The 26,058-nt window shown below is 55.3% G+C and overlaps 2 protein-coding genes, 1 long non-coding RNA gene and 1 pseudogene across 3 annotated transcripts in view; 1 reads left to right on the top strand and 3 right to left on the bottom strand.

Moving 5' to 3' along the window:
* The window catches only part of LOC102488259 (craniofacial development protein 1 pseudogene), a 7,743-nt pseudogene extending 2,079 nt beyond the window's left edge, over nt 1–5,664 (bottom strand).
* A 577-nt stretch (nt 5,665–6,241) lies between these two features.
* SERPINF2 (serpin family F member 2) lies at nt 6,242–16,854 on the bottom strand. The gene is given in 11 exon segments (XM_014583841.2): nt 6,242–7,272; nt 7,275–7,388; nt 8,083–8,287; nt 12,416–12,558; nt 12,960–13,163; nt 13,300–13,443; nt 14,384–14,585; nt 14,865–14,927; nt 15,041–15,079; nt 15,264–15,330; nt 16,786–16,854. Coding segments are annotated over 10 exon segments (1,467 nt in total). The 5' UTR covers nt 15,327–15,330; nt 16,786–16,854; the 3' UTR covers nt 6,242–6,982.
* Nucleotides 15,030–15,331, top strand: LOC114005901 (uncharacterized). The gene is made up of 2 exons (XR_003547697.1): nt 15,030–15,099; nt 15,214–15,331. It is a non-coding gene; the product is annotated as an uncharacterized LOC114005901 (long non-coding RNA).
* Nucleotides 15,325–26,058, bottom strand: part of WDR81 (WD repeat domain 81) — a 15,444-nt gene continuing 4,710 nt past the window's right edge. Inside the window, 12 exon segments of the mRNA XM_006167551.3 lie at nt 15,325–15,417; nt 16,793–18,876; nt 19,893–20,072; nt 20,369–20,514; nt 21,399–22,088; nt 22,810–22,975; nt 23,052–23,217; nt 23,786–23,976; nt 24,096–24,236; nt 24,238–24,290; nt 24,565–24,672; nt 25,444–26,049. Coding sequence (XP_006167613.1) covers nt 18,556–18,876; nt 19,893–20,072; nt 20,369–20,514; nt 21,399–22,088; nt 22,810–22,975; nt 23,052–23,217; nt 23,786–23,976; nt 24,096–24,236; nt 24,238–24,290; nt 24,565–24,672; nt 25,444–26,049 — 2,768 coding nt within the window. The 3' untranslated portion in view covers nt 15,325–15,417; nt 16,793–18,555.

Here is a 26,058-nt window from a genome sequence, read left to right as displayed (position 1 = left end):
TAGTCGACCGCGATTCGTGTCCCGGACCCGGTGGCTTAAAACCCACGCCGGGCGCGTGTGCGTGCGTGCCCAAGATCCTGAGAGGAGAATGGAGAAGGGATTGCAGCGTGGCCATCCCCTCTGGGGGGTGATTTCTCACTTTCTGTCTCTCTGTCTCTCTGGCAAACACACGCGCCCTATAGTGAAAAACCTCTCTCAAAAATAAAATAAAATAACAAATAGAATTAAATAAATAAATAATTCTTTTTAAGAAAAGCAAGTGGGGGGACCAGCAGGTAGCATGGTGGTTAAGGCGCTGGACAGTCCCACATGGTCGACCGCGGTTCGAGTCCTGGACCTGGTGGCTTGCTTTCTCACTTTCCTCTCTCTCTCTCTCTCTCTGTCTCTCTCTGTCTCTCTCTCTCTGGTCCAATTAAAATGAATGAATAAATGAATAAATAAATCTTTAAAAAAAGAAAGAAAAGAAAAGAAAAGCAAGTGGGGACCAGTAGCTGGTATACCGGTTGAGGTGTTGGATTCCCACATGGCTGACTGTGGTTCAAGTCCTGGACCTGTCAGCTTGCTTTCCTGCTTTCTCACTTTCTCGCTCTCTCTAGTGAGCACATATACTCTATAGAAAGTTTAAAAACAAGAAATAAAACTAAATAAATCTTTTTAAAAAAGCAAGTGAAGGGGCCAGCAGATGGCATGGTGGTTAAGACACTAGACTCCCACATGGCCAACCACTGTACAAGTCCTGGACCTCGCAAGTTGCTTTATCACTTCCCTCTCTCTGCCTCTCTCTGGTGAGCACATGTGCCCCATAGCAAATTTAAAAATAATAATAATGGGACCAGCAGTTAGAGTAATGGCTATTGGCTATGTCACTGGACTCCCATGTAGTCGACTGCAGTTCAAGTCCCTGACCCGGTGACTTAAACTCTCGCTGGGCGCATGTGCGTGTGTGCCCAAGATCCTGAGAGGAGAAGGGAGGAGAAGGGATTGCGGCTGTCTCTCTGTCTCTCTCTGTCTTTCTGGCAAGCGCACGCACCCTATAGCAAAAACCTCTCCAAAAAAGAAAATAATAATAATGATAATAACAACTAATAAAATTAAATAAATAATTGTCTAAAAAGAAATAATAAAGCAAATGGAGAGCAGCCCATGGTGTAGTCGTTAAGACAGCCCACATGACTGACTGCACCATTTGAGTCTGGACCCAGCCGCTTGAGAAACACACTGGGCGCATACGTGTGTGTGTCCAAAATCTGAAAAGGAAGAAACGGAGAAGGGATTGCAGCGTGACCATTCCCCATGGACGGTGCTTTCTCCTCTCCCTCTCTCTGGCTCTCTCTGGTAAGTGCACATGCTCCCTAGCCAAAAAGACAACATAAATGGATTCCTTTGTGATCTCTGAAGGAAATACTTTGTAAAAATAAGACACCAAAAGAAGCACAAATTACAGAAGAAAGGATTTAAATTTGGCATTACAATAAAAAATGTGTTCTCAGGGCTGGCAGGTGACGTAGTGGTTAAGAGCACTGGATTCCCATTTGGCTGACCATGGTTCGAGGCCTGGACCTGGTGGCTTGCTTTCTCACTTTCCCTCTCTCTCTCTCTCTCTCACTCTGTCCCTCTCTGGTCAAATTAAAATAAATAAATACATAAAGTTAAATAAAACCATTCTTAATTTTTTTTTTAAATGTGTTCTCATGAAAAGATGCCATAAAACACAGTGGAAAGACAAGCCTCACACTGGGAGAAAATCTTTGTAACACAGATAACTGACAAAAACAATAACTAGCCGTAATGTGAAAAGTACTATAAATGAACCAGAAAAAGAAAAACAATTCAACAGAAAAAGAGGCGCAGGTAATTCACAGAAGAATCCCAAGTGACCAATAAACTTATGAGAAGATGTTTTAGCCTCACTAGTAATCAAAGGAACACAAATTAAGGCCATAACAAATTCTATTTCATACTCATCAAGCTGGCAAACTGTAACCATCTGACAATACCAAGTGTTGATGAGGACGTGGAAAACCAGAACTCTTATGCCCTGCTGCTATATATTAATACGGCCACGTTGTTTTTTTTTTTTAAAAAGGCCATAGATTAATTTATTTTTAAATTTTTTTTTTATTTAACTGTATTTATTTATTTATTTTTATTTAATCAGAGAGAGACAGAACAAGACAGAGACAAAGTGAGAATGCAAGCCTTCAGGTCTAGGTCGAACCATGGTCGGCCATGTGGAAATCCAGCACCCTTAACCACCACACCACCTGCTGGTCCCAGATTAGTCTATTTTTAACACCCATCATGCCATGAATTCATAGGGAATAGGTTTCTGAAGCTCAGGCTCCTTTCCACTGGTTCTCACGGAGTGTGCTTCTCTGGGTGGAGCAGGCTGGCGCTTCAGTTTGAAGCCAGGTTCCTTTCTCTTTGGCTTCCTTCTTTTTCCGGTCATTTTCCTTCCCATGTTTTAGGAAGCTATCTCTGCTCTTTGAATGCTCATTACGTTCAATACGCACATTAATGCTCTTGGCAAGAATCTCGCCCTTGGTGGTTTAAACAATGCCAACAGCATGCTGGGTGACATTGTAGACTCTAACAGTTTTGCAACTCATGGTAACATTTGTGGGGCATTCCTTTTTGAACAGTACCCATCCCCTTCATGTCTACAATATCACCTTGTAGATTTGTATATATGTTCCAAAGGAACCATGTTTTCTAAAAAGCCTAGAGAACATGTATCGGGTGCCTCTCCTCTCTCCCTCTGTGTTCGTCATTTTGGTTAATTACTGGAAGATGGCGGTTTCAGCCAAAAGGCTTACTACCGCTACTTTGAAGAATAATCTGACAATAAACATCAGAGTTGTGCATAACCACATGTGGCAGCTCTGGCAGTTAAAGATGGGCAAGCCCAAACCTATAACTCTGTAATTCCACTCCTATCATATCCACATGAATACCCAATAGGTAAGATGAACATATAATTTATTTATCATGTTTATCCAAACAGTAACACTTCTTTTTTTGTTTGTTTGTTTATTTGTTGTTGAAAGAGATATTTTTGCTATAGGGCACTTGTGCTCGCTGGAGAGACAGAGAGACAGAAAGTGAGAAATCACCCCCCCGCGGGGACGGCCACGCCACAATCCCTTCTCCTCCATTCTCCTCGCGAGATTTTGGGCACGCACGCACACGCACCCGGCGTGAGTTTCAAGTCACTGGGTCCAGGATTTGAATCACAGTTGGCCATGCAGGAGTCCAACAAAATAACCATTATACCATCTGCTGGTCCCAGACAGCAACACTTTTTTTTTTTTTTTTTTTGAGAGGTTTTTGTTGTAAGGCACGTGCGCTCGCCAGGAAGACAGAGAGAGACAGAGAGACAGAAAGCAAGAACTCACCCCCTAGGGGGGATGGCCATGCCGCAATCCCTTCTCCTTCATTCTCCTCTCGGGATCTGGGGCATGCAAATACACACGCCCGGCGTGAGTTTAAGCCACAGGGTCCGGGACTTGAACCATGGTCGACTACGTGGGAATCCAGCAACATAGACCAACTGCTGGCCCCAAACAGCAGCACTTCTAAGAACTTCCGTTAATCAAGCTAGAACCACAAACATAACTTGAACTTGAGCACCCTATTTGAGTGTGGCATTTCTGTCATGACATGTCCGAAATGGAAATCTCTGATCCACCCTAAATTCTGTCCCTCACTCCACTATCTCAGTAAAAGGTACTGCCACCAACCCGTGTTTTCTTAACAACCCCCCGGGAATTTAAATGACGGACCCCACCATCCTTGAGGCTTTCCTTTCTCCCATCTCCCAAGAATCTATCCACAAATTCTGTAATACATGTGAATTCTGATGACTCCCCCATTTCCACAGCCAGCACTGCAGGCCAAACCCCCCACGTCTCTCGTCTGCTAACCAGAGATTTCCTACTCCACTTTCTATTTTTTTTTAATTTATTGCCATAGGGCATGTGCACTCGCAGGAGACAGACAGAGACCCCAGGCAGGGTGGGGTGGTGACCACGCTATACTCCTTTCTCCTCCATTCTCTCAGGATTTGGGGCACGCCCTACACATGGGTTTTCCTTCTTCTTCTTTTTTTCTTTTTTTAAGAGAAGTTTTTGTGTGTGATCACCAGAGAAATAGAAAGAGACAGAGAGACAGAAAGCAAGAAATCACCCCCAGGGGGATGGCCACACCACAGTCCCTTCTCTGCCCTTCTCCTTTCGGTATTTTGGGCACACAGGTACATGCGCCCGGCATGAGTTTGAGGCCACTAGCTCTGGGACTCAAATCATGGTTGGCCATGTGGGAGTCCAGCAACATAATCATCACGCCATCTGCTGGTCCCCCTACATGGTTTTCAAGTCACTGGGTCTGGGCCTCGAACCGCACTATAGCTTGTATTTATTACCTAGGCTACTCACCGCCAAACTTAGGTCCCTGTGCGGTTGCTTGTTGCTGCAGCTCCAGCACTAGCTGTGCTGCCAGACACGTGGGAGGTGCTTGTGAGAGCTCTCAGGGAGGCCAGCCATGGTGTCATGGTTAAGGAAGCCACATCCCACATGGCCAGTGGCAGTTTTGAGTTCTGACCCTGGCAGCTTGAAAAACACACTTGGGGGAACCAGTAGTTAGCGTAATGGCTATATCGCTGGACTCCCACGTAGTCGACCGCGGTTCGTGTCCCGGACCCGGTGGCTTAAATCTCACGCTGGGCGCGTGTGCGTGCGTGCCCAAGATCCCGAGAGGAGAATGGAGGAGAAGGGATTGCGGCGTGACCATCCCCCCTGGGGGGTGATTTCTCGCTTTCTGTCTCTATGTCTCTCTCTGTCTGTCTGGCGAGCGCACGCGCCCTACAGTGAAAATCTCTCCAAAAAAAAAAAAAACACACTTGGCACATGTATATGCATGCCCAGAATACCAACGGGATGGGGAGATGGAGGAGATGAGATTTTGGTGTGACCATGCCCCACCAAGGGGTGCTTTCTCCCTCTTCCTCTCCTTCTTTCTCTTTCTGTCAAGTGCACAGGCCTTCTGGCAATAAAAGAAAAAAGAAAAGAAAAGAAAAGAAAAGAAAAGAAAAGAAAAGAAAAGAAAAAGAAAAAAGAAAAGAAAGAATTTGCAGGGCAGAGAGTGCTTTAAGGCGGCAGACCAGTGGCAGGGAGGATGTAGAAAGCAAAGGTGGTGACCCTAGGCATGATGGACAGGCCCGACCAGGGCACGAGGAGCCAAAATGGAGAGGAGGAGAGCACTGAGGAGTTAGAGCTAAAGTGAAGTCGGTGGTGACAACCTTCCTGTGACTCTTCTCCCAAGATAAACCCCACAGTTTACCCTGCTCCCCACGTGACCTGTCCCTAGCTCCTCTGTGACTCCTCCTCCCCCCACTCCAGCCCCAGGACCCCAGTTCATCTTGAACTTCTGCACATGCCCCCACCTCAGGCCTCTGCCCTTGTCTTCCTCTGCCAGGCCACTCTCCCCCAAGATTCTCCCTCACCTGCGAGCCCCTGCTCCAGCGCGGCCTTCTCAGCAAGGTCTTCCCCGCCCTGTCCCCCTTCCTGGCTTCGTCTTTCTCTTTCTGTAGTTCACCCTCTGACATACCACCTCGCCCTTGTTCCTAAGAAGCACGAGTCCGGCCGGGCCTGCTGCCTCTGTAACCATGGCTCATCAGGGCTCCAGGTGGCTGCTGTCACCCTGCATTCCCAGCAGGGAGGCACACACCCACAGCCAGGGTGCTCCCCTCACGTGGACACTCCCATGCCCGGCTTAGCTCCTGGCTCTGCACAAAGGAAGGCATTAGCCTGGGGCCACCATACCCCATCCCCTTCCCCCAGAACCCCTAGCACTGCAGGCCGCCAGCTGGCGCCTGGTCTCCAGCGGCCTGCCCCGGCTGGCGGGCGCCACTCCTGGCGGAGGGGCCACTGTGTAATTAGAAACCCTGCAAGCTCCCTAATTGCCAGTCCTTCTCCCAAACAGGGAGGCTGGCGCTATTCTGAGCTGCCCCTGCTGCCGGCTGCCTGTGGCATGTAGAGAGGAACGGGCTGAGGGCAGAGCCAGGCTGGCATGGAGGTGGCCTAGAGAGGGCTGGCGAGGGGCCAGAGGCCAAACGTGGCACGGAGAGGGCTGCCGCCCTGCCCGGGGCCCAGCAGCTCCTCGCACCGGCTGCTCTGTGGCCTCCCCGCCTTCCTCCCACTCTCCTTGCTCCCACCCGTGCCCAGAACAGTGACGTCGAACCAGCTGGGCCCATTCATTCTTTATTCAGGTGGCATAAAAATCACTACAAAAACTTTACAAAAGAGCTTTGGGGAACTACGGGGGCCCTTCCCTGCCTTGGCCCCTGAGCTACTGGGCAGAAGGGGAAGCAGAGAGGAAGAAAGGGGATCCTGGCAGTGTTGGCATCTCCAAGGCCCACGGGGGGGCGGGGGGGAGGTGACAGGGCATCAGGGGTGGATTGGAGGCTGGTTGGCCTTCTGCAGTTACCAAGAGTCAGGCAGTGTTGGACATCCAGCCTCCACCTACAGAGCAGGACGTGGTCCCCTGAAGGGCTGGGGCTGATCCCCAGCCTCTGGTCCAGGACAACTCTCTGCCTCTTGAGCTCCCACCAGGGCTTTCTGGGAGGTACTCAAAGGCAGCCGCCCCCAGCCCCTCCCGCTCTGGTAAACAAAAGTGGAGGTGTCCCCACTGACTTAGGGAGTGACCTGCCCCATCTCCTGACCACCACCCTTGCCAAAGGAAAGGACATCCCCTGAGCCCTTTGGAGAAACAATGCAGGATCAGGCCCACAATGACCTGCTCCCTGCCCTCCTCCAGGCCCCAGCCCACCCCAGGCTCCCCGAGAGTAGATGGAAGCAATGGCTCCTCTCCTCCCAGACTGCCCGCCCAGGCCCCCGCCCCAACCCCACAAAGCTGTTCAGAAAGAATCACATGAGTTGAAATGGTGTTCCAGGCAGGGACTGGGGAAGCTGGCAGCCATGGCCCTTCACTTGGGGGTGCTATCCAGCCGGTAGTCCTCCTCGGGGGGGGGTTCGAGTTTCAAGTCAAGATCCCAGAGCTTGTCACCACGGCGGAAGGCCCTCCAATTATGGAGGAAGTCCCTGTTGTCAGGGGAGTCCTGCTGCTCCTTGAGCTCCCGCTGCGCACTAGGGTTGGGGTTCTTCACGCTGCCCAAGAAAAGGGGCAGGCCCGTGGCGTCATCGAAAAGGAAGAAAAGGAAGGGGCGGTTCAAGCTGAAGATGGAGAGGGACGAGCGGGTCATGCCCATGGCTGGGGTGCCTCCACACCGGCCTCACTGAGCTCCAGAGTGGACTGGTGCTGCACGCTGGACACCACCAGGCTCTCCTCGGAGATCCCGCGCAGGTCTGGGGCCTGGAACAGTTCCTGCAGGCCTGCCCCAAGCAGGAGGTGGCTGTCAGAGTCACCCTCCACCCCACATCCTGGACCCGCCTGACCTGCCTGGAAGGGTGTCTGGCATCCTGGCCAGGGAATACCTCACACTCACAGATCCCTCCTCAACTTCTTGAAGCTCAAACATCAAGTCTCAGTTAAATATCACTTCCTCCAGGAAGCCTCCCCTGATTTCCCAGCTCCAAAGTCTAGACTAGGTGCGTGTTCAACATTCTCCTGGGTGAACTGGCCAGAAACCTCTGTCTTATGACTGGCGCTGAACTGTAAGTGCCTGATGTCCACACGTGCATCCCCAATTAGACTGAGCTGTTTATGTATGTACATGATGGCTACAGTCCTGGACTATGGGAGTTGCCTAGTGGACGGCTGATGGGTAGATACATCTCTAATAACGACACCCCAGCTTCTCCTTCTCCCCTACAGGAGAGCCAGCAGGCTCACGAGGCCACCCCAGGCTCTCCACTCATGGTTCTTTGCCATGTTCAGTCCCGAGCACACAGCAGGTCCCCATTCCCTGCGTCATCCCACCTTGCCCCAGGTCAGAAGGTTCAGGGCTTGTATCAAACCCTCTCCCCCTCCCTAAGCCCCAGAAAGGCTAGGACACGAGGCTAGGTCTGGCCCAGAACTACTCTGTCCAGCTTGACCTGGGGGCTGTCCCACACCCGGCCTTCTTACCCAGCTCACTGAGGGTGGTCACCAGGTCCAGTTGGTATTTCAGATTCAGCTTGGGCAGCTGGACCTTGGTGGGTGTCTCCCACAGGAATTGCTGGTTCAGGGTGTCCCAGCTAAGGTTAGCCAGTAACTGGGACACGTTCCACTCAAAGGAGGTGGGCACCAGGACCACAAAGCTCATGTTGTTCTTAAAGGGGAAATGGGCCACCTATGGATGAAGGGAAGAGAACCTGAGGACCAGAAAGAACCTGAGGACCAGAAAGCACCCAAGCCTGGGTGGCTCTGGGTCGGCAGGTGGCCTGGGGTTGGGGGGAGCGGCTTGGCAGAGGAAGACAAGTGCAGAGGGCTTGAGGTGGGGGGCATGTGCAGAAGTTCAAGATGAACAGGGGTCCTGGGGCTGGAGTGGAGGGACTGGGGAGAGGAGGAGTCACAGAGGAGCTGGGGACAGGTCACATGGGGATAGGGTAAACTGGGGGGTTTATCTTGGGAGAAGAATCATAGGAAGGTTGTCACCACCAACTTCACAGCGCATCTTAGCAGGTGTGCACTTGACCTCACTGCGCCCTGAACTCACTTCCTTACCCGCCCACATAGCAAGATGATTGTGACCCAATAAGAATGCTTCTAAAGTTCCAGCAGCATTTGCACTCACCGGCAGTGCCCGATCAATGGTGGTTTTCTCTTTTCATCTGCTATTAGCTAGCCGGGTGACGGGCAAGGACCCACCTGTCTCGGCCTCTCAGTTCTCCACATGCACCACGGACAGGATCACGCCAGGCGTGGATATCACGCTTGTGTACGTGTGCCCATGAGCCAGGCCAGCTGGGACTGGGGATGGATTATGGCGTGGGACTCTGGGGAGTGTCTGTCTCTCATGGAAGAAATAAATAAATAAACTTAGAAAGAAAAAGTGCCTCAAACCTCCCTAAGGTCCCAGAGGGGCCACTGCAGGCCTGGTGCTCGCCCCAGCTGTCTTCACCTCCAGCACAGTGCATGGCCTCCGCCAGCCATGGCCACACACTGCGGTCTGGGGGAGGTCTCCTTTGAAGGGGCTTCCGCAGCTAATGTAGTGTGGAAACCAGGGGCTGCTGTGGCTGCTCCCTGGGGTTCTAGGCAGGCGCCTCTGCACAGGACTCCCACCAGCAAGGGGACAAGAGCCGGGGTCTGCCCGCAGAGGGCCCAAGGAAGGAGAAGGTGGAGGAGAACCAGGAAATGGGGACAGAAGGACAAAGGAGAGTGGGCAGGACACAGCCTGGAGAGAAGGAGCAGCAGAACAAGGCAAGCTGAGGGGGAGGTGTCAGGATGAGCTGGAAAGAAGCCAGGAAGCCACCCTGGGGGCCCACCTAGCCCCTTCAAGAGGCTGCTCAAGTGGCTCCTTCCTGCAGAAGTGGCTGCACTGTGTCATGCTTGCCTTGTGAAACTAACCAGCACTGCCATCTCAGCCACAGCTGACCGGCCCAGGGATCCATGGTCACGACAAGGGGACCATATCAGGCTAGAAGCAAGGAGAGAGCGCTTGGCACAGAACCATCCGCTCAGAATGTTCCACGCAGGAGAGACACCCCCCTCCCTGTCAGGGCACTGAGAGAAAGCACAGGTCAGACCTCTTGGGCATGGGAGCACTGAGACCCCCAAGTTGCTTCATGGCTGCAGGGGTGGTCCCTATGGTGCCACACAATCCACAAGCCTTTGTAATAAACCCCTCCCACGTAGTCGACTGTGGTTCGTGTCCCGGATCTGGTGGCTTAAAACTCACGCCGGGCGTGTGTGCGTGCATGCCCAAGATCCCGAGAGGAAAATGGAGGAGAAGGGATTGTGGCGTGACCATCCCCCCTGGGGGGTGATTTCTCGCTTTCTGTCTCTCTGTCTCTCTCTGTCTGTCTGGCAAGCGCACGCGCCCTATAGCAAAAACCTCTCCAAAAATAAAAAATAAAAATAAAAAAAACCCATCCCCAAAGGTCACCTGGGTCTCAACTCAGTGCCCCCTCTTCAAAGATGTCTCCCCGACCACTCTATCTGTTGGGCTGTCTGGAAAGTCATGACACCGTTTTGCATAGAAAAGCACAGAAAAATACATCAAGACTTTGCCAGCAACCTAATAAAATGCCTTCCCATCACTAACAGGTCACCTTTTCCTTTTCCTTCACAGCACTTACCACTACCTGAAGTTACTGTGTTAATTTACGATACTGTGTGTGCTGTGCACCTGTCCACTTGAGAGCAGGGAGCCGGTCTCCCTAGGGCCCCATATAAACCCCAATGCCTAGAACGGTGTCTGAAACACACCACAAATGCCCAATATATTTTCACTGAATAAATGTACCATAGAGAGCCTGAGGCCTCAGTCGTCCTGGGCAGGGACAGAGTGGAACCTTTCAGAGCTGCCTACCCCAGGGACATGACTGCAGGGAAGGCAGAGTGATCCCCCCACCCCTGTGGCTGCTCCACTCTCTGCACACTGCCCTCCCCACCTCCCACACCCAGTCTCAGCCTGGTGACCGCAGGTGACCTGTATCTCAGGCTGTTCCAGCAAAAAAAAGCGCAGAGGGTACGTGTAGGAGTGCATCATGTCCACCGGCACCGTGAACTGCTCGTCCAGGTGGAAGGAGCCTTTCTTGGTGAGACTTGGGTCAAACTTGTTCCTCCAGAAACCTGCAAGCAGGCAGAGGGCAGGGGCCACATAGGCTGGGACCAATGAGGGTGCTAAGCCACCAGCCTCTTTCCCATCCAACCAGAACTTGTTTGTGGCATGAGAGGTGGGATCTAAGACCCCAGGAGGTGCTGTGCTGGTTGGTACCCAATCATTCTGAGGTCTATTCCCCTATGGCACTTTTGAAATCTGGACCCAGAAACCTCTAAGGTCTTTTCAGACTCAGTTTCCTACCAGGGTACTTTCCAACAACCCCACCCAGTTCCTGGGCTCCCCTCCTCCCATACCTAGACAGCCCCTGCCTCACGGCCCAGGCTGAGGAAGAAGAGGGACCCTCAAAGCAAAGTCTGCACAGCCCAGCACAGCCTGCAGGGTGATGGATTTGAGAAGATAAGAAGCGTACCCTGAAAGTGGATGGCATTGAGGAGAAGCAGTACGGTGTCATCTGGCAGCTCCGAGAGGAAATCCTCAATCTCCTACCCCCTTCAAGAGACTGCTCAAGTGGCTCCTCCCTGCAGAAGTGGCTGCACTGTGTCATGCTTGCCTTGTGAAACTAACCAGCACTGCCATCTCAGCCACAGCTGACCGGCCCAGGGATCCATGGTCACGACAAGGGGACCATATCAGGCTAGAAGCAAGGAGAGAGCGCTTGGCACAGAACCATCCGCTCAGAATGTTCCACGCAGGAGAGACACCCCCCTCCCTGTCAGGGCACTGAGAGAAAGCACAGGTCAGACCTCTTGGGCATGGGAGCACTGAGACCCCCAAGTTGCTTCATGGCTGCAGGGGTGGTCCCTATGGTGCCACACAATCCACAAGCCTTTGTAATAAACCCCCATCCCCGGGACCAGCAGTTAGCGTAATGGCTATGTCGCTGAACTCCCACGTAGTCGACTGTGGTTCGTGTCCCGGATCTGGTGGCTTAAAACTCACGCCGGGCGTGTGTGCGTGCATGCCCAAGATCCCGAGAGGAAAATGGAGGAGAAGGGATTGTGGCGTGACCATCCCCCCTGGGGGGTGATTTCTCGCTTTCTGTCTCTCTGTCTCTCTCTGTCTGTCTGGCAAGCGCACGCGCCCTATAGCAAAAACCTCTCCAAAAATAAAAAATAAAAATAAAAAAAACCCATCCCCAAAGGTCACCTGGGTCTCAACTCAGTGCCCCCTCTTCAAAGATGTCTCCCCGACCACTCTATCTGTTGGGCTGTCTGGAAAGTCATGACACCGTTTTGCATAGAAAAGCACAGAAAAATACATCAAGACTTTGCCAGCAACCTAATAAAATGCCTTCCCATCACTAACAGGTCACCTTTTCCTTTTCCTTCACAGCACTTACCACTACCTGAAGTTACTGTGTTAATTTACGATACTGTGTGTGCTGTGCACCTGTCCACTTGAGAGCAGGGAGCCGGTCTCCCTAGGGCCCCATATAAACCCCAATGCCTAGAACGGTGTCTGAAACACACCACAAATGCCCAATATATTTTCACTGAATAAATGTACCATAGAGAGCCTGAGGCCTCAGTCGTCCTGGGCAGGGACAGAGTGGAACCTTTCAGAGCTGCCTACCCCAGGGACATGACTGCAGGGAAGGCAGAGTGATCCCCCCACCCCTGTGGCTGCTCCACTCTCTGCACACTGCCCTCCCCACCTCCCACACCCAGTCTCAGCCTGGTGACCGCAGGTGACCTGTATCTCAGGCTGTTCCAGCAAAAAAAAGCGCAGAGGGTACGTGTAGGAGTGCATCATGTCCACCGGCACCGTGAACTGCTCGTCCAGGTGGAAGGAGCCTTTCTTGGTGAGACTTGGGTCAAACTTGTTCCTCCAGAAACCTGCAAGCAGGCAGAGGGCAGGGGCCACATAGGCTGGGACCAATGAGGGTGCTAAGCCACCAGCCTCTTTCCCATCCAACCAGAACTTGTTTGTGGCATGAGAGGTGGGATCTAAGACCCCAGGAGGTGCTGTGCTGGTTGGTACCCAATCATTCTGAGGTCTATTCCCCTATGGCACTTTTGAAATCTGGACCCAGAAACCTCTAAGGTCTTTTCAGACTCAGTTTCCTACCAGGGTACTTTCCAACAACCCCACCCAGTTCCTGGGCTCCCCTCCTCCCATACCTAGACAGCCCCTGCCTCACGGCCCAGGCTGAGGAAGAAGAGGGACCCTCAAAGCAAAGTCTGCACAGCCCAGCACAGCCTGCAGGGTGATGGATTTGAGAAGATAAGAAGCGTACCCTGAAAGTGGATGGCATTGAGGAGAAGCAGTACGGTGTCATCTGGCAGCTCCGAGAGGAAATCCTCAATCTTGCCTTCCGTGGCCTCCTTCACCCATTGGTTGATGTTTGCCCGGTCTTCCTCAGCCCTTCCTGTCAGGCTCACAGGCTTTGCACCGAAGAGCTGTTCTGATTGCTCCAGGAAATCCTTTTTGATGGGAAATCCTATACACAAGGCAATAAACTATTCCCAGAGCTTAGGGCTCCACAGCCTGCAGTGCTCTGACGGAGGGCTACCTGAGGCCAAAACGCTCTCCCTTGCCCTTGTTCACCTCAGGTGTTCCCTGTTATAGGCACATACCTTTCTGCAGGTACATTCTAGCAGCCAGTCGGAATGCCCCAGGGCCCAGGTTCTGGCAAAGGTGGCTCAGCAGGTGGGGGAGGCAGGGCCCTGAGTCCACGTGCAGGACCTGGTGTAGCCTCCGCAGCGTTTGGTTCTGAGCACCTGGAAGGACCACATGGCTGAGACCCAGGCTGGGGTCTTCTTCCCCACCCCCACTACCCACACCAGTCATTCTTTTTTATTTTTTGGAGAGCTTTTTGCTATAGGGCGTGTGTGCCTGCCAGAAAGACAGAGAGAGACATAGAGACAGAAAGCGAGAAATCACCCCCTAGGGGGGATGGTCACACCTCAATCCCTTCTCCTCCATTCTCCTCTCTGAATCTTGGGCACGCATGCACTTGCACCCGGCATGAGTTTTTTTCTTTTTTCTTTTGTGAGAGGTTTTTCCCTATAGGGCGCATGCACTTGCCAGACAGACAGAGAAAGACAGAGAGACAGAAAGCGAGAAATCACCCCCTAGGGGGGATGGTCACACCTCAATCCCTTCTCCTCCATTCTCCTCTCGGGATCCTGGGCACTCACGCACACGCGCCTGGCATGAGTTTTAAGCCACCGGGTCCGGGACGCGAAACGCAGTCGACTGTGGGAGTCCAGCGACATAGCCATTACGCTAACTGCTGGTCCCAGCACACCAGTCATTCTTGAACACCCCTGACCAGCATGTGCGTGAGAGCACACACTCCCCTCCACGCCCTCTGAGTGACAGGACTCCTGGGTTCTACTTTCTTCTCTGCTGCTGTCAGGCTGGATGGCCTCACGGAAGTGCCCTCCCTCTCTGGACCTCGGTTGCTCACAATGGGACCCTGCAGTGCAATGAGAACTGTCCGTAGCTATCACACCCCTTGCGACATCACTGGAAGGCCTTGGAAACAAGCCGCCCCCAGGAATCTGATTCACAGAGACTGGTGGAGAGCCCAGGACTCTGCATGTTTGCCAATCAGCCAGGTGACCCTGATGAAAAAGTCACTCAGTGATAACCTCTAGAGTAGTGAGCACCTACGGCTTCTGGCTCTGCTGGTGTGGACAGGTGCTGCCACAGTACCTAGTGCCAGGTGAGACAATGCCAGGGCCACACTCAGGGGTGACAGGATGAGGTTGGGGCTGGTGGACTTTTCAGACACGAGGGAGAATAGGTCAGCGGAGAAGGCCATCATGGCCTGGGCCAGCCTGCGTGTCTGCTCTGGGGTTGGAGCTCCTTTGCAGTCTCCTGGGGACCTCTTCAGGGCATCCTGGCCATCAGGTTCCTGTAGGGACAGATCAGGGGTCGGTGAGGTCAAAGGTCAGTTCTGAGCTCTGCGTTGAAGATCTCCTTTACAGCGCCAGTTCTGAGGGGAGAGGGACAGCCCGCGGCGGGAACTGGCATTCTGGGAACCGCTCCCTTCCCTTGGTCGTCCCACCCTCCGCCTTCTAACCTCCGCCTCCAGAGCCCCGCCTCGCGGCCACGCCCCCAGCCCCCTCGCCCCTGCTATTGGCCCTCCTTCCGACGGCCCCTCCCACTCTTCCCCAGCCCCACCTGGGTGTACCTGGTTGCCCAACTTGAGGAGGGCAAGCGGGGGCACCTTCTCCTGCGTCAGCCCGCTAACCGGCTGCAGAATGGAGGAAGCAGACAGAGAGCGACCCTTCGCACGGGTTCCCCACCCCGCGCAAGCCACAGGCGAGACCCCTCGCGGCCGTCCTCCCCCCGCACTCTGCCCAGTACCTGCGGGTCCAAGGGCTCAAGGGCGCTCACTGGAGAGAGCTGCTGAGACACGGATGAGGGTAGGAGGGAGAGCCCCACTCAGGGTCGAACCCCCCGCCCCAAGATCTGAGTGCCCCTCTTCTTCCCCCAGCCTCTCAGACCTCCCTCACACCTGTTCCCCTCACCGCCCCCAGCGTCATCCTCTATTGGACTGACTTCACTCCAGAACTCAGCCCGGCCTCACCGCGAAGTAGGGGCCTTGCAGGCAGGACAAGCAGAGCACCAGCAGCCCCCAGAGCAGCGTCATGTTCCTGTGTCAGGACGGAAGGCTCAGTCCCCACCTCGCCCCACGCTGGACCTCAGAATCTTGCCCACGTGTTCACTGCCTCAGCCAAGTCCTGGCGGATATTGCCAAGGGGGAGAAGCCGGCTAAGAAGTCAGGACACACACCCAAAACCTTTAGCAGTGGGTCTTGTTTCTGAGGGATGGGATTCCTCTGATTTCTTTTCTTTTTTTTAATTTCTGGAGAGGTTTTGCTATAGGGCACATGCACTCTCTAGAAAGACAGAGAAACAGAGAGACAGAAAGCGAGAAATCACCCCCAAGGGGAGATAGCCACGCTGCAATCCCTTCTCCTCCATTCTCCTCTTGGGATCTTGGGCACGCACGCACACATGCCCGGAGTGAGTTTAAGCCACTGGGTCCGGGACTTGAACCGTGGTCAACTACATAGTAGTCCAGCAATGTAGCCACGATGCCAACTTCTGGTCTCCCCCTCTGATTTCTTTCCCTTTTGTAGTTTATGGGTTTCACATTTCGTGCACTGAGGATGTTTTGGTTAATGGCAGGTCAAGGGGCATTAATACTAAAAAAGTCCTCATTCTTCAAGGCCTTGTGCTGTGAGTGAGGCCTGGTCTGCATCCGGGCACTGCCTCTTGCTAGAAGACCTTGGGCACCTCCCTTAATCCCTTTGGGCTTTGTTAGCCTGATCTCTTATTAAAGTGGTGGCAGAAGTCCCTACCTCCTCCCATATATATCAAGAGGCCCAAAATAGTCTTTGCAAGGCCTGACACTCCACCAATGACTCTTGTCAACCTCTGTCACACCCTCTTCTGGAAAGCCAGCCCTGAGGCCTCCTCACAGGATTCTCAGCCCAGATCTCCCAAAGGACTTGCTGTCCATTTGGCCAGTCTTCCTCAGGCTGGTCAGGTCTTGCCATAAGGGTAGACAGACCTGTGAGGCCTGAGGTCTCAGCAGGGTGGGGTAGCTGGAGGGCTGCCTGGTTGACCCAGCCACAGGGCACAATGAATGGCCAGAGCCACCTTTGGACTCACAGGAATCACAGGCCTTGCCCCCCACCCTTCCCAGGCCAGCTCTGGGAAATAAGGCTGTGGATGGGAATGGGCAGGCCTCAGACTAAAGGAGAAACTGGACCCGGGCATGGCCTCAGAGCTGGGCTCACACACGCCCCCCACCCCCGCCCCAACCCCTCAGCCTCCAGTCTCAAAACCAGTCCTCCTAAGGGATAAGAGCGCTTGACTGGGGCCTTGATCCCCAACATGGGCTTTGAATCTTCCTGCAGTAAAAGGCCTCTTATTTTTCAAGTCTTAGAGGGACTCCTCTTGGAGCTCCCACCTAGACTCCTCACCACCCTAGGAGGCTAAGAATTCCAAGTCACCTCAATAATGTCAGCCCAGACCCCTCAGCCAGGCAGGGAGCTCCCTGCCTCCTCTCTTGCCCAAGGAGTGGATCCGGCCACCCCTCACCTCGTACCTCTGCAGGCTCCTTGCTGCCGCACGCGATGTTCCTCTGGCCCCACTTGGGTGCTCCCCACACTCTGCCCAGGTTGCAGCCAGCCCAGCCTAGCCCTCCCTCCCACCAGGACCTTTGCTCTCAGCCAACCCCTGTGTAGACTGCTTTCCCTTCTGGTAAATATTGACCTGCATGTCCAGTTAAACATTGATACCGGGACCAGAAGCCCCTTTCCCAGCACTGCCTCTATTAATCATCCTAAAACAGCTAGCTAGAACCTCCAAGGATTTGAGTCCCACCTGAGTGTGGAGAAAGGAAGATCGGGACACGGTTCAGGAGGGTGGGTCTGACAAGCCAAGAGGGCAGATCCAAGAAGCGCTGGGGCCTGTCACTATGCCAAGCCTTCCAGCAACCGAGGTAGGGATAATCCCTAGTTCAGCCAGGCTCAGAGAGGCTACGTGACCTGCCCAAGGACACAGAGCTGGGCCGAGTCATATCCGGAATCCCACTTCCAATGTTCTCGCCTCTTCCCCACTACTGCCTCCCACTCCTAAGGGGAGGGGAGAGGAGGCTGCAGGAGCCAATGCAGAGAGCCCAGGATAGCGTGCCCACCCCCAGCCCTTATACGCCCAGGATACGCTGGCTGCCTTCAGGCTGGGCCCAGAAGGGGTGGGGAGAGGAGAGATGCAGAGGGGTGCAGCCTCTCCTAGTACCCTTCTTCAGAAGTGATGCTTTCTTACCCACCCCAAGGTTCTAGAGACTAGTCTGGGTTTGCACGAACCAGAAGCCCTGCACCCCATGGGTGCCCCCTCACCAGTCTGCCCTACTCCTCACCCCTACCTGCCAAAGCTGCCGGGTCCCAGCTTTTCTCCACCATGCAACCACCACCAAGACAAGCCTCACGCTGTGCAGTGGCCCTTCCAAAGGATTTATTGGTCATATTTACATCTATTGCAAATAGTGAGGAGGCAGGAGGGGCCGGCCTCAGACCTCATCTCTGCTCTAGGATGTGAGGGCCCAAGGGTGCCTGGGTCTTCCCGTCCCCGGGAGGGCCTGAGATGCAGAGACGATTCTTCTTTCCCCTTCCTCTCAGGGTCCTGGAACCTCCCCTGTCCTCCAGAGGTTCAAGGCCCAGGGGCTGCCTCCTCAGCTCAAGGCACAAACACTGGTGAGGGGTGGACAGGCATAGCGTGGGGTCACTCCTGGTAGGCACCAGCTGGCTCAGCCTTCCTTTTCCCCCTGGTCCTAGCCTTTCTTCCCCTCTTGGTCCCACACTGGGCAGGGCCTGGCTGGGTGGACACTTAAAACCCCAGACCAAGGTCCTTAACTCCGAAACCATGGCCAGCACTCCACAGGCTGGAGTCCAAGCACCAGCAGTGCCCTGGATGAGGGATGGGGCAGAGAAATCGCAGTTATGGGGATGGCGGTGCGTGGCTAGAGACTGGCTGGGCAGGGCCAGCCTTCCTTCCCCTTCCTGGGGTTTCTTCGTCTCTGTGGACCCAGAGGGCAGAGTTGGGGAGAAGTGAGGGTGATGATGCTTTTTCGTCTCTGTTTCCTGCTAGTGAGGAACATGTCCCCAAACCATGAATGGGACCTCTCTGGCAGTCCTGGTGACTGGGGATCCAAAAGTCAGGACCCCCCTCACTCCAGTTGAAGACTCATACTGGCAGGCTGTGGGTAGACAGGGCATGGGGCCTGCCTGGAGGGAGCTGCGAGGGCAGCAGGGGGAGCAGAGGACTCGAGAGAGACCTCTGCCCATCTCTGCTGGCCAGCTCCCGCTCAGCCTATGCCAGGAGGCGGATGACCCCGTTGTCTGAGCCCAGCAGGAGGTGGCGTTTGGTGGGCAGCAAGGCCAGGCTGGTGAGCGTGCCGCGGAAGTTCTCCGAGCTGAGCTTCGTGGTGGCCTGAGAGGGTGGCTCAAGCAGGGAGCAGACGCCGATCTTGTTGGCCACGGTGCCGGTGACCACCTCGCTGCCGTACAGGTCAAAGGTGTGAATGGGGTCGGATGCCGACTTGTAGTGGTGTGTCGGCTTTTGCTCCAGCTCCTTCCAGACAGTCAAGGAGTGGTCAGAGGAGGAGCTGACCAGGACGCTACCCTCTACAGCCTGCCCGGGGAGAGGAAAGCTTCAGCAGAGGCTCGACCCTCCTGGACACCCTGGAGCCCCAAGGCCCTCCCATTTCCTCCCATGACATCTCACAGAGAAGACAGGCCATCCCGGGGGGTGACAGGCTGCCACCCTTCCACACCATAACGTGTTAGTGTCCGTACAGGAAGCGTCATTAACCTAGTCATCACTAACCTGAGAATGCACGGCACACAGGCGCTGTGCTGGGCATGCCTGCATCACTACATTCAGCCTTCCTGACAACCCTCAAGAGGCAGATGCTGCCACTGGCCCCATTTTCCAGAGAAAACAACTGAGGCTCAAAGGACTTAAGGTCATGGAGCCTGTAAGTGGCAGGACCAGGATTACCACCCAAGCTAACATTTTCTTGGAAAGTATCAATTTAGAGGAATCTGAAGCCCAGGGTCCCCTGCCCCTGAGGGAGACAGGGGCAGCCTCCACCCATCCTAGGGAAGCAAGTCCCGTGGCCTGGAGAAACCCCCCCAAGAGGAGCCTGTTCTTCCCCCTAGACCTCCCTGAGCAGTTCCCTGAAGCCTGCAAATGAGAGCCAATGAGAAGGGGGCAGAGGGGACAGGGAAGGGGCAGAAGGGGCAGAAACTCCCCACCTAGACTTGCTCCTGTGCCATTAGGGCAGCCCAGCAGGGGGCACGGACTCTGCTCAGTGGTCTGGGGGGCAGTAAACAGCCTCCTAGCTGAGCTTTATTTAACCTGAACTGGGTCACGGACAGGGCCCGACCCCTGATCCTCCAAATAAGACAAATATGGACAAGGGTTACTCATTAGAACATCTCTGTGGGGCAGCAGGGTCAGCTCTGCCCCTGGCTCCCGCCCCCGTGGCCTGCCTCCTGCCGGGGCCCCAGTAGGGCAGCTGGGTCCTGAGCTGGCCCCAGAGCCAACTTCCAGCCTCCCTGCCAACCAGTCCCTGAGCAGGTGTACGGGAGCCCAGGTGAGGGGCTGGGGCTGGGCAGTGATGGGGGAGGGGCTCAGCCCATTACCTTGATCTGCAGGATGTCCCCCTCGTGGGCTGGCCAGCCTCGCAGAACCAGGCCCGTGCGGGTGTCCAGGAGCACCATGAAGCCCGAGGAGAAGCCGGCCACCACGCTACGGCCACTGGGGCTAACCGCCAGAGCGCGCACGAGTCCGGGGTTAAGCCCACCACCCAGGCGAAACTCGTGCTGCCGGCAGAGGGAGACAGAGCCTGGGTGCCATGGCCCTTACCACCCGCTCTCCCCAAGGTCCTGCTCGCCATCCAAGCTCAGACACAGGGAAACTTCTGACCCCCCCTGTCAACAGAAGGAAAAGGCCAGAACCCCACTCCCATCACAGCCAGAGTCCTGCTCCCTGGGGTTTGCTTCTCTGGGTAATTTGGCCCCAAAGAGGAAATTAACAAGTGCCCGGGGACAACATCCGCCTTGAGTCTTCCCTGCCAGGTCCCCAGAGAACCAGGCTAGGACTCAGAAAACCCCCTGACCTGCAGCCCAGGCTTCCTGCTGTCCACGAAACGCAGGGTCGAGTCAGAGCTGGCCATGGTGATGCTGGTGTGGGGGGCGGGCATGACGGCCACGGCGGTCAGGGGCACCCGGCTGTCCAACGGCTCCACGACACGAAGGGTCTTCCCTGGGATGGAACGGCATCGTGGATCTGGGGTACTGGAAGCTGATAGAAGAGCCCCAACCCCTTCCGGCCCCTCAACTAACTCCATCCCTCCCCCCTGACCTCCCAGCGATCCTCCAAAGATACTAAAGATGTTCTCAACTCTCCTACCTTCTTGCTTCCATGGCCAGGCTGAGTTCCCATGCCCGAACCCCCTCCTTTCACACAGCATCTCCTGACCCGGTGCCACTCCCCCCCCAACATCTCTCCATCCCCACCCTCTTCAACCATACGTCTCTCTGCAGTGAGGCCGAAAAGTACTTAATTTGCCAAATGTGTACTACGTGCTGCATGTCAAGACAAACCCCTACGTGCATTGTGCATTATCTTCTAAACCAGCTTTTCTGATTCCTTTTTTTTTTTTTTTTTTTAGGTTTTGGCTATAGGGCCAGTGAGAAAGAAAATGAGAAATCACTCCCCGGGGGTATGGTCACACCACAGTCCCTTCTCTCCAGTTTTCCTCTCAGGAATGTGAGCATCCAAGCCCATGTGCTGGCATGATTCTTAGGCCACTGGGTCTGGGACCTGAACCATGGTCAGCCATATGGGAATCCAACACCTTAACCACTATGCCACCTGCCGGCCCCAATTCCCATTTTACAGGTGGGAAAACTGATGCTTCCTGCAGCAAAGTGACTTGCTCAAGGTCACTCAGCAAGAAGTTGTCAGAGCTGATTCAAACTGGGGTCTAACAGATTCTAAGCCCTAACAGCTCCTGTGTACCCATTAGGTCTTCCCAAACTACATACTATCACCCCAACAACGCCCCAACCTTGGGTTCCATTCTCAGCGGCCCAGCAGGACACAGGACAGCAGCAATAGCACAGGCCTCACCTGGACCTGCTCACCTGTGAAGGGGTCCCAGATGTGCACGGCCCCGTCACAGCTCACCACATGCTGTGGGGCCTCAAGCTGGCCCACGAAGAAGACACTCTTGCGGTGCTGAGCATAGATAAGGCGCGGGGCCGTCTCACTGGTGCCATCCCCGTAGTTGTACAGTGGCCAGAGCCGCACAGTACGGTCCTTGCTGCCACTCAGGAAGAAGTCCTCGCTGCTCAGGGGCGCCACGCACTTGACAGCCCCCGAGTGGCCCGGGAAGCTCTGCAGGCGAATCTGGTGGAAGTGGAAGTGGGCGTCCTGCTGGCTCACGCCGATCTCGTACTGCCAGTAGGCCAGCCAGTTCCCGCTCAGCCCATGGGCACTCCGTGGCAGCTCCCGCTTCAGGGCGTTGTCCTCGCTCCCACTGCTGGGGCCCCCACCTCCCAGCCCAGAGATGGTGCCCAGTGGGCCAGGGCTCTCGAGCTGAGAGTCATTAGGGATCTGGATGCGGTTTCCAACTAGGACACTTCCAAAGGTCCCTGAGTGGCTGTCATCCTGGGGACAGCCTCCACCTTGGGGATCCCACTCGGGACCAGTGCTGGGTACGGTGGGCTCCACACTGGCAGGGCTGCGACTGGTAGGGCTGATGCTCTCCAAATATAGCCCCGCCAGCTCCCCGACCAGCTCATGGTTGGGAATGATTTTCCGGATGATGTCACCTGGATGGGAGTGGGAGAGAGGTCCTGAGATCAGGGAAAATGGTAGGTGGCGCCTACCACCCATCCGAGGGCTTAAGACCCACAGAAGACAGGGCAGGTACTGGCTGTGCAACTAGGAGCAAGTAACTTAGTCTCCACCTCCTCCCCAGGAACACGTGCATGCATCTAGTCAGTGTGGACACAGAAGTGTCTCCTACATGTGCTAGGTGCCATGCTGGGTGTCAGAAATAGAATGGTGGGGGACCAACAGATAGTGTGATGGTTAAAGTGCTGGACTCCCACATGGCCAGCCTCAGTTCAAGTCCCAGACCTGGCAGCTTGCTTTCTCACTTTCCCTGTCTCTCTGGTCCAATTAAAAAATAATAAATTAATAAAATAATTCTTAAAAAAAAAAAAAAAGAAAAGAAAGAGAATGGTGGACAAGGAGAGGTGCCCTGCCCTCCCAGGGCTTAGCTTTCAGTGGAAGGATAACATCGCTAAACATGGGGCTGGTCATGGGATTCAGAGAGATTACGCGTGGTGACCTGCTCAGCATGGCCAGCCCATGGGAACCACTCGCATCCTCTCATGCAGCTCCTAGAGATAGTCAGTACATCAACCTGACTCCTCTGCCTTCCCGGGACACCCACTACTGACTCTGGGGTGGGGCAGAGCACGGAGCCCTCCCAGGGGAAGAGACAGAGCCACGAAGGCTGTGCACGGGAACGTGACGGGGCAGTACCCAACAGGCAGGAGAAGGGCACGTAGATTGTGTACGCCATCTCCAAGGTGAACACCTTCTGCAGCTCGTCCAACAGGGTGGGGCCCCCCGGCCGCAGCTGCCCATCGGAGAAGGCCACCTCCGGCAGCTGGGCCTCACTGCGGCCTGCAGAATCCGGCTTCAGATCCTGTGGGCAGGAAGCCGGGCAGTCAGCCACGTCCATGGTTCCCGCCTCAGCCTGCCCCAGCCAGGCAGGTGCCGACCTGGTGTCGAAGCTCGTGCAGCTGAGAGAAGATGTGGAAGAAGGCAGCCACAGGCTCACTGAGGTGCTGCTGGACCATCTCCTGCCCAATGCGCAGGCAGATGAGGGCGATGAGGCTGACGGTTTTCACGCACAGGACAGTCCGGGCCTGGGCCCCACTGGGGAACCTGGAAGCAGAACTCATGAGCTCCAGCCCCCTGCTCTGCAGAACCTAACCAGAATAGATCAAAAGCTTTAAATGAGGGGCCAGCCAGCAGCGGTGGTTAAGGCAACTGGATCCCACATAGCCAAGTGCAGTTCAAGTCTTGGACCCGGTGGTTTGAGCAACAAGCTAGGTGCATGTGCGCATGCCCAAAATCCAAAGATGAAAATGGAGAAAAGATTACGGTGTGGTCATCCCTCCCAAAATCCCATGATGAGAATGGAGATGACGCTGTAGCCATCCCCACTGAGATGATTTCTCACTTTCTCTCTTTTTCCCTGATGAGCTAACATGCCCTATAGCAAACACTGAAACTAAAAAAAAAGAAAAGAAAGAAAAGCTTTAAACGAAAGGAACACCATGACCAACCGATCCAAAGCAGACGAGGAAACTGAGGCATGGGGAAAAGGTGTGACTTGTTCAGGGCCACAGAGCCAGGCTCAGAACCAGGACTCCGGATATCCAGCCTCCCCTAAGTGTCCCAGCCCCTCCAAGGTGGCGCCCTCATCTGCGGGGTCAGGCAGGGGCCCTACCCCGTGACGAGGGAAGTGAGGAAGCTGAGCACAGGCAGCAAGACCTCATGGCTGATACGGGGCAGGATGTCCATGAGGGTGGTGTCCGAGAGGTACACGATGATCTTCTGAGTCAGTGTCACCGCGGCCAGCAGCCCGGCCTCCTTGCGGCTGTTCAGGCGGCTGGGGCCTGAGGCACCACCAGGGGCCACCTAGGGCCACAGAGTAGATGAGAGCCAGGCTGCCTCAGGACGCCCTGGTATCCCAGAGTTCCCGGGCCAGGGCTCATGTGCTCGGCCTCCCCACCCCAAGCCTGCCGACGGTGACTAACCAGGTAGCTGATGTAGGGCAGGTACTGGTAGGTAAGGACGGGCTCCCCATACAGGTGGGCGAGGTGGAGGAGGCAGCCGAGCACAGGCGCCGACACTCTATCACCCAGGACTGGCCGCTTCTGGTAGATGGTGCCGGCGGCCGCTCAGCGGGGGGCTCTCGCCACTGCTCACTGTGAACTGCTGCCGGGCCGGCCCTGCCGAGGAAGGGCCAGCAGCCTCGAGCAGCTAGTGGAGGAGGGGAGGGTGGCCGTCCAGGATGGTGGTGGCCTCGCTCACCCACTCTAGCCTGGGGTCTGCCCTCCATGCCTCACTCAAGGAAGGAAGGAGCTTCCAGTCTGGGACCCAGGACCTGGCGGGAGGTGGTCTGAGGCTGAAGTGGGAGGGGAGGGACCCCCAGAAAAGGCTGAAGATTGGGGGAGGGGGTTGGCTGGAGGAAACCCCACCTCCAGCGCTGACCACAAGACTTACCCACGTAACAAGATGTCAGCAGGCGGAGCAGGTTCCGGGCCACGTGGCGAGAGGCCACTGTGGGGCCGAGCTTGGCGGACAGCCAGCGGACCATCTTGCAGGCAGTATCTGCAGGGAGGAGCAGGCTCTGAGCTCATCAGATAGCAGCAACTCCTCACCCCTCCCGGTCGCCACTGCACCCCACCCAGCCATCTCTGGCGGCAGCTCAGCCAAGGAGCCCAGCTAAGCCAGGTCACCCCATACTACCACCTTCCACTCAGCAGTGGCAGGGGTGCCTGGACCCTGGACTGTGGAACTCTGGCTACTCCAGGTTCCTGTCCCTGATCAGGGACAACTTGCAGGAAGGTTACCCTGCAGGGAATCTTCCCAAGCCCCTGACCCAGCCATGGCCACCTTCCCACTGGCCTCTCTTCCCAGCTCTCTCTCAGTCTCACCACATGGGCCTTTCACTGCTCCTTTAACCATGACAGCCTCAGAGCCTCACACAGGCTGTTCCCTCAGCAGGGAAGCGCTTCCCATTTCAGGCCTTACTATGTTTGCCTACCTACTTCCTACCTCTACTTGAACCTCAACTGTCCCTACTTTCAAGGAAGCCTTCTCTGACATCTGAAAACTAGACGGAAGCCCAGTTTTCCACTCCCTCAGCACCCAGCTGTGCTCCACACAGCTGTGCTCCTCCTAGCAGTAACACTCCACTTCCATGAGATCAGCTACCCCGAGGCGTCTCCCGTGCTGGATGTGAGCCTCGTGGAGGAAGGCCTACCTCCACACTGCATGCGGACTGACTCCATCCAAGCTTGGCACAGAACAGGGGCTCAGCAAATGCAGAGGGAAAGCCCGATGGGCGTCTGACACCACCTCCCAGACCTGAGAGCTTACCAAGGAGAATCTTCTGCTCTTTGCCCTCTGACTGTTCGCTCAGCGGTTCCTCCTCTTCCTCCACGTCTCCCCCATCGCCACCTGCCACAACTGTCTCCATGGACAGCACCGTGTCGGACAGTGTGAGCTCAGATGCCTCAGTGACTTCGTCCTGCTCCCCTGCCTCCTCCTCCAACACCACACAGCCTTCCTCCTCCTCCTCCTCCTCCTCCTCCTCCTCGGAGCCCTCGCTCTGCTTCAAGTCCTGGCTGCTGTCGCCTGACTTGAGGCTGCTCTTGTCCACAGGGGCACCGCCCTCATCAGGAGCCCGCTCCTCGCCCAGGGAGGTCTCGCTGGTGCTGCTCTTGTCGCTCAGCCGGCCCAAGCTCACGGCCTCAGCCTCCTGGGGATGTGGCGACTCAGCCACGTAGAGCCTGGCTTGGAAGTCCTCTGTGTCTGGGAGGTCGGCCTGGTCGTGGAAGCTGACGCCAGATGTGTAGTCGGGAAGCCCCAGGCCCAAGGAGGCAGCTGGTTCCTCATCCATCTGAATTTCCTCCCCGAAGGCACAGGAGCTGGGACCAGGCCCTGGGAGCCCACTCTCCTCATCCTCAGCAGCCCCCACCAGGCCTTTGCGTT

The sequence above is a fragment of the Tupaia chinensis genome, unplaced genomic scaffold (assembly GCF_000334495.1).
Source record: "Tupaia chinensis unplaced genomic scaffold, TupChi_1.0 Scaffold144899_1, whole genome shotgun sequence".
NCBI lineage: Eukaryota > Metazoa > Chordata > Mammalia > Scandentia > Tupaiidae > Tupaia > Tupaia belangeri.
The sequence above is the reverse complement of the archived record's forward strand: the minus strand, read 5'-3'. Positions and strand labels throughout refer to the sequence as shown.